Here is a 19,471-nt window from a genome sequence, read left to right on the forward strand (position 1 = left end):
GCTGAGCACAGGGCCTGAAGCATGAACAGCTCTGTCTGTCAAAGAAAATAAGCAACTGTGAAGCAGAGCTGGGGACTTCTAATGAAGATAACAAGATATGTGGCTTTCAAAGGTCAAATGATCCACTGATACAGCAGAAAATAAATTTGCAGAAATAGCGCGGAAACAGCATGCAGCTCTTATCTGAAGTTTATTTGCCATTATGCTTAATTGAACTTCTTGTAAGAGAGAAAGAAAGTAGAGGCTGAAGTTCTATGTTCCAATCTTTATGAAGTTTGCAAAGTGTTTGTTGTTATGAATGAAGTGTCCCCTGTTTTATGAATATGTCACTGTACAGTACAGGCCAAAGGTTTGGACACACTTACACACTATTCATTTGAATGAGAAGGTGTGTCGAAAATTTTGACCTGTACTTTATGTACATTTGCATTTTTCTTTTTTGGCAGAGGCTTTTCTACAAAGCACCTCACAAGTGAGGGATGTCCATAAAGCTTTAGAGGAGACTTTGTTGGAGCTAATCAAAGAAATATATTCAAGTGCAGGAGGTCCTTTAAGTGCATGGTGGATGTTCAAGTGGTGAGGTGTTAGCAGACAAGGTGCTCTCAGAGGAGATGAGTCTCCAAGAGGGTCCTATAGGTAGAGAGGGATGCCCCTGCTCTGACGGACTGCTGTAGCTTCCACCATCAGGTAACCACAGATCAATGTGAGACTGCTGCCACAAGTTTATGCCAATAGGATCCAGGACTTAAGTAGTTGGATGACTACCAGTCTGAGTCTTTAACACAGTGTTTTCAGTGAGAGATGGGGATGAGAGAAAAGACTGGGATGAACATAGACACTTTTTGGTTTGAGTGAAGGGAATGGTGTCTCTGAGAGGATTGCTATAAAATTCCCCACCTTTGAGTTAGCAGATGAGTGGATGAGAAAGACAACTGCAGGGACTTACAGCAAATGAGCTCAGCAACATCATTGGTTTTGTAACATTTTCTCTCCATATTTCTGTGTCAGATCAGTGCAAAGCTTTATGATACTGTCACTGAGGCAGGTTAGAGCGAGCAGCTTTGCAGGATAGAAGACATGGAATGTGAGGTCAGAGCAGAGACGCCATCATTCACCTTTCATGAGGAAAAGGTGCTAATAAAGGTAAGCCTTGAGGGACAGTGGGAGGAAGGCATGTTGCGGATGTTTCCTCTATCATTATTGTTGCTCTAATGTTTGCACTGACTTGTAGATACTAGATCATATTAAAACTCTTCAACAGGAAGCCGCTGTGACAATAATGAGGATAGTGTGCCCCCTGCTCATAAAACTGCTACACTCAGTCATTTGATCCATTTGTAAAGAAAAAAAAAGTCTTCGGAAAAGCATAGATGGCATATTTCAATATTTCATCTCAACTTCCCCCCTACCATGCCAGCTTTGAAAAACGGGCTGTGAGTGTGTTGTTCCACTCAGCAAAAACATAACACCAACCCCCCACCCGCAATCCTGACCCCCTCCGAGACCAGCCTAGTTTAAATGGATGAGACATCACGCTTGTTAAATAGCAGAGGCACACTGGCGCAGTTCGATATGGTTTGTACTAATCTTCAGGCACACACATGCCCATTATATTACACAGATGTACAACCTGCAGCAAGAGACAAATAACACATAAACATGTGCACTAATACATTTAAACACACCCAAAACTATAGCAGGATGCAATCATGAATACAGAATAAACATGCATGCACAAACGTGCAACTGAAGAGACTACCTGTTTGTATGTGAGCGCAACAGGCCCCACCTGCTTACGGAAATAGAATTATTTGATATTCATATCAACCTCCACCTCCATACACTCCAGTCAAATACCTCTCACTTGCCATTTCCTACCCCCTCTTGCTCAGACCTAATAATGACACAACGTAAAAGTGACGTGTAAGCAGTATAGCAGTGCAGTTACATTGTTTGTTGTAGAGCGAGCACACCAGCTTCTCAGCAGCTGAGCAAACCATGATAAAATGAAAAATCAAGGGGACAAACGGATGAATTGGTAAAAACACTGGAAAAGTTTCAAAGCAAAGCCCCATAATGGATAGTCAAACACGACTGCATGTTATTAGATCTGCGCACATGCAAACGTACTTGTGGAGAAGTGAGAGGCATTTGAGCAGGCACCATGAAAGGGTACGGCAGGGACCCATACCCTTGCATGGTGCAAACCCCCACCTCAAAGATAATGTACCATCATGGCCATCATCATCACAATCAGAGAGCATGGTGGTCAGGAATCAACTAATGGAGGATGAAGGGATAACTGAAAAACAAAAAGAGAAGTGCAAACAGAGTGGAATGAGTGAATCCAAGCAGCAAAAAAACAACCATCGTAACAAGTAATTTAACTCTACATGTAATGTTACAACTTCAATGCCACCTGTTGGCTCCAAATATTTTATAAAGAGCCTCCGGCAGATTTGTCAGATCATCTGTAACACACCTCAATATGACGAGCTGCATTATACACATCATCCCTCCCTGTGTTTTGTCTCAGCCCTGTTTAACATACATTTAGTTTCCAGTGTGCTATAACACCATACCTTATTGCTCTTTGTGGAGAGATGAGTCTTTGCTTTATGAGGCGCACCTATATGAAAAACATCTGTCAAAGCAAATGCTTTAGTAGTCACACTGAAGTTCATGCATGAAATGTTGCTCCTTCCCTGCAGCACAACTCATTTCACAACCTCATGACAAAATATTAACATAGGCTTCAGAGTGAAATGTCACACTTATTTCTTTGTCAGACTAAATCGGGGCTGGTCTTTCTAATGCCATGTTAAGAGGTGCTGCGACAAGAGGAAACTCCCAGCAAGGCTCATCTGGTCTCAGGTGTCACACCGGTGATAACAGGACTGCTAATTGGAGCGTGGCTCGACAAGGGTGCACACACACACACACACACACACACACAAACAAAGGCCAGACTCACCAGGGAATTGTATGCTTTGCTTAGGGTTAGGGGATTGTATTTGCATAAAGTCTCTCAATAGAAAGATATTTTTTAAAGCTGAGTTCACTAAACATTAAGTTATTCATCATAAAATAAAGCTGCCAAAGGCTGAGATATAAAGAGAAACTGAAACTGAATGCTGATTTTTAAACCTGACCGATGTGCTGAAAGCTTGTGACAATTTTTCTCCCGTTCGTCTTTTTCTAGCTCTCAGTCGCTCTGTTCTGTTGACTCAAACTTTTTCTCGCTCATGATAAGAAAGGAGGCAAAGTCTTGAATAATATATCAGTATGTGTTGTTGATTGAGCAACCTGGATCAAGTCTCAGGAATTGACTCACACTGAAAAAGCGCAAAAACACTGGCCTCCATATTTCCTACACTCCTGAAATGCCAAACTGCTTTATTTTGCGCACACAATCTCTGCTTCCCTTCCAGTTCACACATAATTACGTATTGTACCTCCAAACATGTGTCCCATCTGAAGACAGAACAAAGGTGCATCAAAATTCATCAAAAACTAGGTTTCTCTTGGTAGTTCCTAATGAGGATGTGTTCCCCAGTTGTTGTTCAAACAGCCACATCTGAATACAAGTAGATAGCACATCTGTCATTTTTTTCTTTCATAAATTATTAACATCTTGCCATCGCTGGAAGCTACATTCAACATTATTCAACTTACGAATATGAATTAAAGTCTGAAAGAACTGTGTCTCATATCAGTGAGTTGTGCCCATGTGATGTTGAGACTTCAAGGTCTTTATTATAATAGAAGGAAACTGAACAATCAACAAAAGCTTTAGAAAGAGCATGAATTGTTTGTTGGAATACTTAAAAAATACAACAAAATTAGCTGATTAATGATTTACACAGTATTATTCATTATTTTCATTATATTTCATTATTATTTCATTATTTTCATTTTTTTAAACTTTAAAGGTCCAATATTATAGTATGTCCTTTTTCAACGTTGTATTTTCAGTAGATTATTGACCCATGCACTGTAATCTATTTTTCTATGCACTTTAATTGTCTCTGCATTATTGTGCATAAACTATGATGGTGTCTTGGTCTAACTAATATAAACTCTTGTCAGTTTTTTGTTTTTTTTTTTCCATCCATTGCTGTTGTATACATTTTGCATTTTCTTGTTTTATGTTCTTTTTGTCAAGCTGTATTTTGGTCCTTTTATTTTGTTCAACCTGCCAAGGAATACAGACAGAAATTAGACGATGACATATCTGGCATATTTACATATGAATGTTCATTAATATGCACCTTTATTCTTCTTAATTACAGTGATAATGAAATACATATTGATATTTATAACAAGATATATTTGTGTTTTTAAGAACCAAATACTATCTCAGTCTAGTTTTACATCCTCTCTCAGGGTTTCTAAGATCAGGTTTGTATGACGGGTTCGAGGGGGGCTTGGGTCATGTTTGAGCGCTGTGACTGCCTTTCTGTGACATCACAATGTAACAAAAGTCCTTTTGGCTGATTTTAAGGATCCATTTCTGTATACAACCTGTAAGTGTTTCTCTTCGAACTGAAATATTTTCACAATAATAATGTAGAACCCACACCTGATTTATGGTCAAAGACACACGGAGGTTTGACTTTACTGTAAACTAAATGGGAAAGCTACTCAATAGAACTATTGATCCTGGTAGGACGTTGCTCAGAAATGGATTTTGGGCAACATGGACACGACCCTGATTTTTGTTCAGTTAAACTTAATGTTCACAGTGATGAAGCCAAAATAACAACAGTGGTGATTTCAAAAGTAAATCTTGCGCTTTCCACAATATAAAAACGCATCTTTGACCATGTGGGTTTGATTAAATGTTTGGAGGTTATGAAAATAAAATAACAATTAATTTTCATCTGTTTCAGCTTCAGCTTATTTCACTAATGTGGGGCTCAGACCCACCTTTTTTTTGGCAGTGTGTCTTCCCATCTCATCTCTTTACACATAATTTAACAGTCACTTTCCACACAGTAATAGACTGCAGCCGGCACAAGAGTTTTCTTTAATAAGACTTCTGGTAAGTGAGGTAGATCACTGTTTGTGTTTGTAAGTGTGCTCCTTGATCAATAGAGTGAGTCCACATGCAATTCATTCACTGCCTAATGATCAATACAGGATTACAGAAGATAATGAAGCAAAGCCTCTCTCTGGCCTTTCTGCTATCTGTGGACGAGAATGAGAATCGAGCAACGAGAGGAAGACAATAAACAGGTGTGGACAGAAATCCCTGTCATCACAACAAAACATCAGCACAGAAAATGTTAATTTGTGACTCTATTTACACAATGTAAAGCACAGACTTTCCTAATAGCCATGAAGAGGGTTGTTTGGGCGTATCCCAGGAGTGAAATCAGTGGGTGAGGCCACACACAACGTCAGTCAGTGAACGAGGTCTTTTACAAGGTAATGGGCCTAAACCAGAAAATCAGGGAGAGTTACTGACAATACAGTCACATGTGACTATCCTATCCCTGGGTAAAGATAGACAGCTAGTCTAATGCAGGTTTACAGGACAATGCTTCTGGCAATAACAATAACAGTGCAATAACATCACAAACCCTCACACAAAAATGGAGAAGTGTGTGTGTGTGTGTGTGTGTGTCCAAACTGATGGATGAATGTCTTCAGAGACAAATGGGTGCCTATTATTTGTGCCTTTTATAGGCATATTCCCTGCTGACTTTCCAAGTGCATGGCATAGGATGCAGTCCTCCCGCAAGTGTGCGGATACACACGCACACATCAAGACACACATTTTCACATAACGAGCTACAACCGAGGGGCCCTAGGCTGTGGTACATCTGTTGTGGAGAAGACATAAGGCGTTCATGCAGGGGCTCTCAAGATTCTCTCCATGCTATGCTCCACACACATTGTGGATATACACACACATAAACGAACCATACATGCTTGTGATAAAGCCCCCCCCCCCGCCAAGACTAAGGCAGAAGGAATACATTGTGGTGGAGGGGTAAACTCTACCTAAAAGTCCCTTCTGGATAAAATTAAAGCTGCACACAAAGACACACTGAGACACATTCTCCCAAATTGGCCCACTGACCTTCAGATACCCTTTATAATGAATACATCCAGCTTTCACTATTCTTTACTTCTAGATTGGGGAGACAGGAGCGTAGAAAGATCGAGACAGAGGATATTTGTGTATTTAAGATAGACAAAACGCTTTCTATAAACCCTAAACCTAACCCTGATATGATTTATTTTGAAAATCCCATTAAATACTGTGTATCAAAACTACAACATCATTAACATAATTAAGTCATCTACCCATCAGGAGGTCAGAAGTCCAATTCATGGTTTCTCCTGTCCAGTGCGTGTGTTTGTGTGGAGTAAAAACAGTAGTATTACAAGTATGGTTGCTTCCGGGTCATGCAACCTTTCTTTGTGATTTGTTTCAGAATTTTTCTATCTAGAACCTAACCCTAACCCTAACCATCCAAGATGCTGTTTAAAATACAAATGATTACAAATTTCACTGCAGCTTTGTTCATCCTGTAGGCAATGTGGTAGGAGCGGTTCAGCCTGTGGTAGGATTATTAGTGCTTGGAGCAGGAGTGGCTGTATTGTACAGATTCCATGGCTCCAACACTGTTTCAGAAAGAGCAGAGGGTGGAAAATACTTTTCATCCTCCAAGCGACCAGACCCTTGGGGAAAAGACACATTCTGTGTAGAGATCTTAAATACTGCCATTGTTTGTTAGGAAATGCACTTGCTGTTTGCATTTGATATAAAGAAGTGCTCTCCAGAGTGAATGCTAAATCACATGTACCAGCAGCTGTGCAGGAGGGGAGCTTCAGCATGGTTGTAAGATTCAGGTATTTCAGCAGAGCAGGGATATAAACTGATGCGGTTTTTGGCCTTTTCTCATGAGAAGAGAGGCAGTGAGAGCACACAGCCTTGATGTTAGAAGGGATTCAGCTCTGTCTGCTACAATATGTCTGTCTAAAGCTCTCCAAACCAGGCATAGCTCCAGAGCCCTGGCACCACCTTCCTGCCTCCCTGTGCCAGTGTCAACTTCAGCTTGGTACACCGCCAGCTACCAACACCAGACTCAGCTTAGCTTGTGGCAATGCTAGTGCTCTTCTTTCTTACCTTCCTTTGCTTGGATGTCATGACTCTCTTCCACTGGTTATTTTTAAGTTTGTGCTTGTATGTTTTTATTGGTTTGGCTTGACTGCTCATGTGTATGTGGAGTGCCTTGTACCAAATCCTTATTTCCCCCTATTAGCCTCTGCACTGTAGTCTCAGCTATATTAATTACTACAATATATAAACCCACAGATCACTCCAAATCCAAATTAGCCTGGTGTATATTATATCCTCTGTAATAAATTAATTCTAAAAACACAGGTTTGCCTCCCAAAGTCTATTTGAAAGCCAATTTTCAGCCACAACCTTAAAGTGACTTTGGATCTACAAGGGTAATTATATATGGTTTAGAGAGAAGTTTTGAAAACAGCCACTCATGATCTGCAGACTCTGGAGACAAAAGCTAAAGAGGGTTACTTGCCATGCAGAAGAGACACTCGCTCAGTTTAACATAGAGACTGAGAGACAGTAGGGTGAGAGAGAAATCGGTTCATATTAAAAAAGAATAAGCAATTGATTTTACATTGAAGTTTTCTGTTTAAAACTGCAGTTTTGTCAAACCGGCTGAGACTTATGATAGTAGTAGTAGTGAGCAGGCAATCACACTGCAGAGCTGCATGGAGAATGTACTGTTGCCCCCATTGGGTGGGGTGGAAAAGTCTCCAATGTGAAGAAGATGACCAAACTAACTGCACAAACTGAGACAATCAGGACAAATAGCAAATAGAAGTGATTCAGTTTAAAAATGGAAACCAGGGCAATGCCTCCTCCCCCACTTCTCTGTCTGATGCCTGATGTCCTTTGTTATCTTAGCGCTGCTAGGTACACCCCTCTGGGGGTGTTTGGGAGGGTGGCAAGCTCGCAGTTGGGGGCCTGTATCTGTCACCTCTGTTTAGAGCCTGTCTCATGGCGCCTGACCCAAATCGACCCCCCAGGGCGATGCCAAGCCCCACCACAGGACTCCACCACAGCAGATAATAGGCTCATTTGGCAAAATATCCAGACACTGGAACCAAAGCAGCCCTGACAGCTGTCAACCAGGACAAACGTCCTCCTGCATGATACATGCACGTGCACAAAATGAGGACAAGAGTTTGGTGCGTCCACCATACTATGTATGTGTTTGAAGGACCATGTGTGCATGACTGTTTTTCTTCATTGGTGTGTAACTGTGTACTCTTTGCTTGTGTGAGTCCTTTCACTTTTTTTCCTGCTTTGGCACTGCCTATCCACAGCTCTGGTTAAACACCCCAGCATTTCCAAAGAGTATTCAGGCGAGTCGACACCATGTCAGTAGCTATTTGGCACATTGGCAGAAAACTCTTCCTGTAGGGGAGCTGTCATGGAGGAGAAATCAAAGACACCTACGTGACTGACTTGGCTGCCTCCTAGCAGAGCGAAAGGCTTGGTGACATGACCTGATTTCACCCATTTTTTAAGGAAACCACAACAGAACATGAAGGAGTTGCCTGCTCCTCCACAGTATGAAGTGTCATCATTCTTACCCTAGGCACAAGGATGTGTAAGGATGTGTAGGTCACAGTACATATGCTATGGAGCCAGTGTCATGAATGTGGACCAATGTCATCCATACATGTGGTTTTAGTAGGTTTAAATAACTAGACTGAGCAGGCTTTTATTTACTTGTGGCTGTTTTTCCTCAGACTGTCCATACAGACACAATACTCTTACACAGATGTTACCGCTGTCACATATGTGGGAAAATAACCATTTTATTCAAATTTTACTCAACTTTTAAGAGATTAGCTTTGTAAAGTAAAGGATAAAGAAAATATGGAATAAAGAGAAACAAACAGTGCTACGTCATCATTTGTTGTTGTAGTTATTTAATTTGTAAAGCCTATATTGTGACTATATTTACTGCATGAATATGCCCATGAAACAAATCATGTGACCTCAAGAAATCTGATCAGTATTCAAAATGCTACAGGCTCATTTGATTTGACATATTTCATCTCATACCTGCAGACATCTAAATGCTATCCTTTATCATTTTATTCTTAACTGGTACTGGTATTAAACAATGTCAGGCACGTGTTGTACATAAAACCTAATGTGCTCAGAATAAAAACTATAGGTGTATTTTCTGCTTTTTAAAATTAAGAGAATGAACTAATTAGAGGTGTTGTTCCTCTCCAACTTGCACAGTTTGATGAACTATCATATCCCACGTAATATCACACTTCATCAAAGAACTCATGGTCTAATGTGACGGTCATTAGGTATAGGTTTAGTGTTTTTTCCACTTTCTCTCTGCTTAATTGAAAGTAATCTACAACTAATAAGATTCAGCCCATTCACAAACCATACAATTGGTGGCTTAAACTACCCTTATGCACTCAAAAGTTTAATTACTTAACTAAAAACAGCCAGTTTTTCATGTCATACAAAAGACGTTGCTGACCAGCAGACTACAGAGCTGCTAACAATAAAAGCCTGTGGTTCTCTAGAGCAGTAAGCACAAAGGCTGCGGTTACGCTGGGCAGCTCCCCATTGTGCGGGATTATAACTTAAGTGGGAAAGAGGGAGTTGCTGAAAAAGAACAACAGTGCGCAACAAATCTACCCTGAGTAAGTGAAGTTCAAAAACTAGGAACCTAATAAACAAGCAACAGACAATAAATCCCAAACCCCGGAGGAAAATGAAATGAAAAACTGCCTGCTGCCGCCCACAAGCCTCTGGGCAGAGCAGAGGAGAGGAGGATAAATTCTGCTACCACACAGAGCTGACTCTGGTCCTTACAGGCTAATTACAGCTGACTACAGCAGGGTGTATGTGTATAAAAACATATGTGTGGGCATCTTCACATGTAATGGCCAGGATAAGTTTAAGTGTGAGTGTCTGTGTGTGTGTCTGCAGGGCTAACATTACATTCAAATTCACATACATGAAGTATTCAGCTACAGTTTGGCTGAGTCTGTGTCAGTCTAAGGACATGGCAGGAGAATCAGCTGCTGATCGTTGAGGAAGAACCAAAAAAAAGTGACCTATCTCTCAGCAGCTCTCTAACCCTTTCTTGCACCAGTTTATTGTGATTTGATATTCATCAAATCAAATCAAATGTATTTATATAGTGGCAAACCATAACACAGTTGCATCAAAGCATTTTACATAGAGAGTTGTTCATCATCAGAAGTGAAACACTGTTTCTGTTTCGCTGAGCTATCAAGTCAAAATTAAGTAAATTCCAAGTAGACATTAAAGAAACAAATGGTGTAGATGGTCTTAGGGTGTGTCAACTGTATTGTTGTGACTTAATTAATTCAGCTATAAATCAACTGTTGCTGCATTGTTCAATGTTTGCCTTTTGTTGCATCCAGTATCAACACTTCAATTCCCACTATTTAGTGGTCTGTGCAGACTGCTCCATCCATCTGTACATAGAGAGCCACACTCTGTCATCCCCTACCACCTGAAAACACAACGTTCTGATCTGGAGTCAGACACACTACCGTTGCGCTACAAGGTCGCACAAGCCCCACCTTACCTTGAAATGGATAAGTGTTGGAAGATGAAGAACGGATGAAAGAAAATATGCCTAAATGGTTCTACCCAGGTCTGGGAACAGGCAGCATTAAGTTTCCAACTGGATTCCAAGTATCCCCCTAGATTATATTGTTGCAGTGACAAACCTAAAGCTGCTAGAAACTAATTTGTACTCAGGTCTGTTCTAAGGTACCATGCTACACAATAAGCCACATTCCTATAGAGTCTTTAAACAGGAGTTTGTGAGAAAATCCACAGACATGAGAAAGGTGTGATGGTTTCACTTCACGCAATATCCTCCACATATACAAAGGAATTTTATCAAAGCATGGCACAGAAATCATACAAGGCTCTATAGTTTAATTCAGAAACTACTTCAGAAGGCAGATTAATCATGCCAATAGTTGCAAAGATGTAGATGTACATGAATATAAAATGAATTTGCAATGAGTGCAGTGAGCACAATACACTGCCTGAGAGATGATGGTGAGAGACTAGACAGAATTACCTTCAATCTATGCCAAAAGAGGCTGTAATCACTCACAAACACATAAACACACAGATTACACACATTACACACACTTAGACTAACACACAGACAAACATAGTAATTAGTCTTTGATTTCCCCCGGCAGTATTCTGGTACCAGGGGGCAGCTGCTGGGACCCTGCTTTAGCCTTGGCTAATTTCACTCACGGCTTGATCTCGACCCAGCACAGGTGCCCACTTGGCACCCGATTGCCGTTGCCATGGAAATGCGAACGTCAGGGGCACAAAAAAAAAAAAAATGCCATTTGTCCAAGATGCCAAGGAGCTCAACTACAGGAGCTGTTGATGTGCTATACATTATAGACAAGCCATATTAACACATTAACACAAGTAGATGAAGTGGTCAGTTTGGTTAGGTTCAAGTCGGCTTCTTTTCCTAGATTGTTTGTTTGCTATATTTCTGGCATGTGTCTGTTATTCAAAGGCTGAATATCCATTTGGAAACAAAGACCTTCTTGGTACAGCAGACTCCTCACAGAGAAGGGTGGACTGCTATAACGTGGGCTTGAGTGCCTCTTTGTGGCCCGAATGTGTCACTGCAACATCATGCACCTGCTGTAAAACACACTCTAATGAAGTGCTGATTCAGGCAGCTAAGCTTCATCCATAATGAGCTTTTTATTTCTTCTGTTTATTGCCCCTAAGGATTGAACCCTTACCCCTGCACTCACTGAGCCCAGGGGTAAGGGCATGCTTTGACTCACCTCTGATTCAGGCTACAAACACCAGGGGACCTAGCTTCCGAAATCTTCTGAAATCACCCTCACTTAATCCTTATCAAGTTTGCTGTGGAGACAATATCTGGACATGCACACCAAGCAAGCCGGAGTGCAAGCGATGAAGCCCAATCAAGTGTATGCTTTTTCAGTCACTAAACATCCAGAGTGTTAGCCCAGTCACAATGGAGACTAGACAGACAGCTCAAACAGATTAAGGTGGATATTACTTAACTGCATGTTATGTTGAATTTTCCCTTTAGTACAAGAGTGGCATAAACTCCAGAAAATGTTTTGAATGTCTTCTTATTTGATTTAACGATTGACTTTAAAAGTCCATGAACAGAGGAAGTGCTTTCCACGACACATGCACATAACTTGATTCCTAATTCACTTCTGCACTGTTTCACAAAAGCAGTTTCTAAGTTTTATGTGCCCAATCAATAAATGGCCCAATCTTCCTGCAGCGACCATTAAAGTTTAATCTTATTTGATCTAATTGGCCATATAAAGCCCATTTTCTTCTTTTATGAACTCGTTTCAACAGACACATGTTGTGAATTTCTTACTTGCGGCCATATTCTAACCAGGGGTAATTTTAATTGCCTCGTTGCCATCTGGTATATGGATGAAGTGTTTGTATCACAGCCTTTTCCAGCCATTTCATAGCTATCAGATGTATTTTTTCACACTGAATGAATTTTCAGAAGTCTAACACAAGGCTCTCAGCTAGGTTTTCCTACCTTATTCCTCCTAGCTGGATCAAATGGGGCATTTGCGTGTTCTTAGTTCAATTCCACAGGGCTCGTGCAGGCTTGCTAAAGTTTAGTAAGCCAACTATAAAGGCTAGAAGTTCACTGCAATAACTGCATCAGGGCAATATTAGGCAATATCAGTGATCACAAGATGTAAGGTTTGCTTTTGTTTTTCATTCTCACACTCACCTTATTAGGACCATCATACTAGCACAGGGAAGTCAAACAGCCTCAGTTTTTATTTGCTTAAACACTGCTCTGTGTTGACATAGATGCATCAGCATATTTCAGTAGGTTTGTCAGCTGCACATTAAAGCTTCCAACCTCTTCTACCACATTCCAGAGGAAGGTCTACTGGATTCAGACCTGGGGACTGGGGAGGCTTCTGAAGTTCTCTGTGACTGTCAGCAACAATACAAGGTTCCAACAGCTTGAATAGCAAGGCTGTGCGATTCTGTCACAAGATGGTTGGGTCCGTGTATTTATGCTGTCAATGCCAAAGTACAAAGCAACCTTTAGCTTTCTCAGCATCAGACCAAGCTGAGTTTTTAAGTCTTGAATCTTTCCAATTTTGGGTAGAAAACAAGTGTCATGCCATAATCAGTGTGTTTTTTTAACATTACATCTCGACAATAGTCAATGGGCAAAAACAATCTGCACTTTTCAGAGGCGGTAAAAGTACTTATATTCTGTACTTAAGTAGCAGTAAAGATACATGTGTAAAAAAATACTCTGGTAAAAGTAGAAGTACTGATTCAACTCCTTTACTCAAGTGAAAGTAAGAGAGTACAGGCTCTGAAATGTACTTTCAAAGTAAAAGTAAAAAGTAAAAATGAATTTTTGCTGTTAATGAAACACAATACATAATAATTTCTGCTACAGTACAAGTTCTTGGTTCTCTCTCTACCGTCCCCTCACTCACTCGACTTCTTCCTGAGGTTACCTGCCCCCCCGTTCTTCACCCTCTTACCCTCTCGTTTGTCACGTCTTTTATGTATTCTTTACGTCGTGTCATCATCTGTGGAGGTTAAAAAAAAAGTCGCAAGCCTGTTTTTACAGTGTAAGGAGTAGAAAGTACACATTTTTGTGTATAAATGTAGGGAGTAAAAGTAGGAAGTTGTCAGAAAAATAAATACTCAAGTAAAGTACAGATACCTGAAAAACCTACTTAAGTACAATAACAAAGTATTTGTACTTTGTTACTTGTCACCTCTGGCACTTTGTCTTGGTACAATTTTCAGACTTTAAAAAAAGTGATAGGAGGAGATTGGAGTGATTGGAGGCTCTGGCTTGTCACCAGTCTTTTTAGACAGAGAGAAAGCATTGCTATTGGATGTTCTATGAATGCAAAAGTGCCGGAGTGTGAGATGGAAGGAACTTACTGTGCTTCCTCTGGACAAGTGACAACATCTAAATGTGTTTCAGGGTTTGTTTGGTGTTTCTTCAGGCCTTAGCCAAATCATCACAGATGTGTTGCTTCTTTAAGCTCCAGGAAGATCATGTGTATGCCCTTCAGGGGAGAGCCTTTTTTTCTTTTTCTTTCTGCCTGCCTAAACCAAACCTGAAGCTCCTGAACGTTATTACTTACAGAGTAGTAGGCATTTCACTGCATGTCATTGGCTGGAGAACTGAATGAATAAGCCGGTGTACAGATGTTCATCATAGGAATTTAATAATTATCTCCCTCGCCTCTTAATTCAATGCACCTTAAGTCCCAAGGAAGGTGGTCATGCACCTGAAGCCTGTTTTATTAATTTCAGCAGTTTATTCCAAAACCATAGGATGTGATCAGTGTAACTTGGGATTCAAAAGTAGACAGTGAAACATAATTATTGTACAATCCTCTCAATACTCTAGGTGTTTGGGTTTCTTGATAGAATTACTGGGGTTTGTGTCTAAATACACAGTTTTACTTGTATTTAAATATTCCATGTCATATCAAATAAAATCAAATCATATTTATTTTCATAGCACAGTTGCATCAAGACACTTTACACATAGAGCAGGTCTAGCTCAAACTCGTTATGGAGTTGTTAAACAGACCCAACATATCCCTCCAAGAGCAAGTACTTGGTAACAGTGGTGAGGAAAAACTTCCTTTAAGAGGCAGAAAACCTCAGGTGGAACCAGGTGACATATGGTCATCAGTTGAATGATCACTTAGGACAATCTGAGTTTGATTAGAAAAGAGAGGAGCTCACGCTTTCCATAGTGGAATTTTATAAAGCAGACTGACATTTACAGCTGATTAAACAGCACAACATACAGACTCTGGATTTAAATAATCTAGCAAAGAAAATATCAGGTGTCCCCATGATAATCTTTTACTTCACTCTTCATTCCACATGATGGCAGTATTTCACCAGAAACTGAGGGTGCCTCCCAATTAAAAAAAAAAAAAAAAAAAAATCAACTGTATCCCCAATATTGATGGTTATTTCTATCATCTGTAGATATACATCATTTCTAATGGATGGGCGTAAAGGCATCATGCACTTATAGGAAAGACATAAAGGGGTCGTGTTCCACCTTTGTCAGATACAGACATGCAGACAAAGAGCTAAATATCCACCTGCAACCAAACTTGGGAAAGTAACACAAAACCAAACCTAACCTAACAACAACACTCATATTCCCCATTTGTGTCAAGTGGAAGATACATCATCAATGAGAAGGTCCTTAGAGCAGAGACAGGCTGCAACATGTAGCTCTTTGACTGAATAGGTATTGCAGCATGATAATCTAACTGCTAAACCTGAGCCGGGTGCTTACACATACACAACAAGAACAGGTTAGGTGCACTGGAGGAACTGAAACCTGAAAAGTAACAATAGTGGTTTTTACATGCACTCCCCTTTGCTCCCTTGTGTTACTACAGTGATATTATATATGACATTACTCATTTTCATTCAAATGCACCTGAGCTAGCTGTGCAGCATCATGAAGTATCAGTGCTATGGATGTGAAATCAGGGGATGAAAAGTAAATCCTAAAAAAAAAAAAAAAAATCTGGCCTTTTCTTGCTTACAAGGATATTGTAGCTTCCTGTTTATGGGGCACATGCACAATCCCCACTCCACCTCTGGTGCCCCAAAAAAAACATTTTGATGTAAAAATGGCATATATATTAATGGTGCTGATCCATATGATAACTGGAATCTGACAGACATGCAGAGGACTGTCTCAGTGGAGAAGATACCTCCCTTCTGGTTATACTATGTGTTAATATTCAGGATTGGTATACCCTTAATTCAGATATGAAATAGAGAGCGAAGGTTCCTGGTGTCCGTCTATGTTGTGTCTTTGTTTATAATGAAACACTTCATAGAGGCTTAAAGGAGTTGGTGGTTAGTGTATGACACTCAGACAAGAGTCGTCATTATTCATTAAAATGTAGTTCACACTTGGTGTTAATTCACCAATTTCACCTGACACCTAACCCAACAGCTGCATAGACCGACACCACAGTGTGGCAGGCTCAAGTCCCATCCTGCACCCCTGCCTGACCTGGACTAATCTATGTTTGCAGACAGCACACAGTGGGAACAACAAGAAGTTGTAAACAGATGGAATAACTCTGAGCTTGTCTGTCTGATGTGAACTCATGGTGCAATGGTCATGTATCTGACTCCAGCTCACAAGGTTGCGTGTTCAAATCTCGTTCATAGTCAAGAGGTCAATGTCTTTTAAGTTGATGGACAGACTATAGATCCATCTAACTAAACCTGTATGATCAGATGGGTGGAGCAGTCTACACTTGTTGGAGGTGATGCAATCAAACAAATAAACAGAAGCTATTGAAGTCTGACAATTGATACAACTCCACTTCATGAATCAATGAAATATTTATGTTATATCATGTGGAAACATTACTTCAAACAGGACAGTTTGAACAAACTGTTACCTTCAAGGATGAAAAAATTAAACTTAATACAATCAAATCAGATTTTAACTGAGAAACAGTAAGAAGACAGTCATTTCTATTTATAGGATCTCCAGTCCAGTTGACAACCATCAACTTGCCATATGATTAAGGAAATGCAGACATTAATGGGTTAAAACAACCCGCTCTGACTCAGTGTGTGTCTGCTGTCTGTTGGTAGATTAGTGAAACAGGGATGGAGGCAGTACCTGATGGAAGTGAACAGACCGGATTTACTATGACAACTATATATTAATACAAAGAGGCAAAAACCCACAGACACTAAGATGAAGACATAAACACCCCTGCACACACACAGACAGACGGCAGGTGCAGAATTAGCTGTCTCAGCCCGCATCCAGCTGTCACCGCAACTGTCCACACAGTTTTACGACACTGTGTCAGTCATATCACTTAAACTGGGTAATATGGTTAATATAATTTATTATCACTACACAAAACTGAAGGGGAAATTGAGCTGTGTCTCTGAATTGATCCCCACAAAGCACAGAGACATTTTATCATAGTAAGGAAATAAAAACATTCTTAAAACCAAAATAGTAATGAGCCAACATAACCACCAGGTGGGGCAGGTATTCACTGGGACAAAGCAACTGAGCTCACTATATATTTGTTTGTACTCTTTTATTTCACTCAAAACATTTTTTTTTTTGTCTGAGAGTGGATGATGAAAGTAAAGAGGTGTGAAGACAAGAGCAGATAATAGGGAGAAAAAGAGAGAAGAGGAGTGTTTCTGACAGCAGGTGCAAAACAGCTGCTCACTATTCATCTCATCTGATGTGTAACCATGGCACCAATCATACAGCCATTAGAAATAAGGTGTGTTTATGCACATGCACACATACTGTACCTGTCTGTGATTCACAGCTTTCCTCCACAGTTTTCAAACCAGCTGATAGCTCTGCTTCTGAATTGTTCAGAGTTATCAGATTTCAAGCGTGGGAAATCAACGAGCAACAGCAGGACAAAACACATCGTGCACTCCACATGGACACATGCTAAGATTTTAGACAATAGCAGTGTCAAGTTCAAGATATCAGCTATCATGAGACACAAAGACTGCACTTTCACTTTAATTCTAAATCTTTCATCAATACCACATACTTTATGATAGTGCTGATAGTTTGAAACCTTCAAAATATCAGGACTATCGTGAATGTTATGTGTAATGTTATGTGTGAAGAGATGAAAATACTAGATAAATCATCCCTATCATGACTGCATGTGTGAGCAACAGAATCTGATTAGCACAGATTAGTTCTAATATTTATACACTGTTAATGGTTTTCTCCACATTCGCAGTGGTGTTGATTCAACCACCACCCTCCGTCTAGCTCATTCAACTGCTCAGAAATACTCATCTGAGCTTCATTTTAACTATTTACCACTAAATGTAAATGTAAAATGCGATGAGGCGCAGTAGCAAATCAAACAAAACTAGAGATAAACTAGTACTCTACTAGTAAAAGCTTTTTCTTTAGATTACACACACAGACTGTGACTCACCCTGTCTTTGTCATCCACTACATCACACAGCATGTCATCCAGGTCCAAAATGCCCCCATCTCCATGTTCCAGTCTTTGGACCTGGACCCAGTAGCTAGCGTCCTGGAAAAAAAAAAAAAAAAAAAGAGATGGAGAGTATTAGCTCAGTAATGAGATCAGCTTTATTTGCATCATATAGACTTACAGGACTTGTAGCGTTATGTAAGTAAAACCATATGACATATTAGAATTTCCAGGCCAAAAGAATTTATCAGCTTGTGTCTCACTAGGAAATCAGCTAATCTAATCATACAGTGATCCAGTCAGCTGGCACACATAGGCTCTGACATGGTTATGGATTGGCATCACGAAAACAGTTATGAAATGGTTTAATCTTCTTCAAGGCCCGCGTGCAAAAAGAGTATATGGGTTAAACCTTTGCTCAGACTGCAGATGTGAAACAGGCACAGTCAGAGTACTGTTAAGGGTGTAATGGTACGCTAAAGTCATTGTTTCGTATGTACAGTACCTCGCTTTTCAAATCACAGCTCAGTACATTTTTGGTGCAGAAATATGAATATAAAAAAAAATCTGTTTTATTTACTGTCAATTTGAAAACATAAAACTGTGAAAATATTAAACATAACACAACTCCCTGAACAAAGGACGGTTCTTTGCAAAGCCGCTTCATGTATGAGGTGAATGTAAGACAGTATATTGTCAACAATTCTATGGATGTTTGATTTTCATCAAAATTCCCGGAAGCATAATGACGCAGTCTGACAAGAAGGTGAACAGGGACAGCTCATCCTCATTCCCCTCTCTCTGTCTCTTTTCTAGCATGCCACTTCCTCCAAACTGAGCGTTTTCGAGTCTGTGGTTAAATGCCTTCATGCATGGCTCTGTTGTACTGATGTCCATTGTGGTTCACCAGACAAAATGGCCCAAATGATGTGGGAAATGATTGTGTGGTATTTTTCTTCCATCTGAGGTTATTAGGAGGGAAACAAGGACAAGTTCATCAAATAAGTTTCTTGTTTCCAAAAGACTTAAAAAAAAAAAAAACTCACATATGGAAAGATTTGTATGGTTATTTATAGTTGTAAGAGTTTGGGCAGTTTGATAGAATGTTTTCTCAAACTTCATGATAATACAAACACACAAAACATTGTTAAAACCCAGGAGAAAAAAGCTATGGCATTAATACCATCTTATCATTTCAAGCCACAAACTGAACCTCAGCATTAAACTGGGGAAAAAAATGTCAAACACTGATTTGCTCCATGTTCATTTGGCATCTTCAGCCAGTCGTGTTTCACAGATGGATTAAGCTTGGCCACTAAATTTAATCCCAGAAAAATTCTCAAGATGAAATGAA

The 19,471-nt window shown here is 40.0% G+C and overlaps 1 protein-coding gene across 1 annotated transcript in view; it reads right to left on the reverse strand.

The window, feature by feature from the left end:
* Window positions 1-19,471, reverse strand: part of LOC115061381 (partitioning defective 3 homolog) — a 344,220-nt gene that overhangs the window by 288,295 nt on the left and 36,454 nt on the right. The window contains exon 2 of the mRNA XM_029529689.1: window positions 18,115-18,216. Coding sequence (XP_029385549.1) covers window positions 18,115-18,216 — 102 coding nt within the window. The remainder of the gene's footprint in view (window positions 1-18,114; window positions 18,217-19,471) is intronic.

Source organism: Echeneis naucrates, chromosome 20, assembly GCF_900963305.1.
Source record: "Echeneis naucrates chromosome 20, fEcheNa1.1, whole genome shotgun sequence".
NCBI classification, from domain to species: domain Eukaryota; kingdom Metazoa; phylum Chordata; class Actinopteri; order Carangiformes; family Echeneidae; genus Echeneis; species Echeneis naucrates.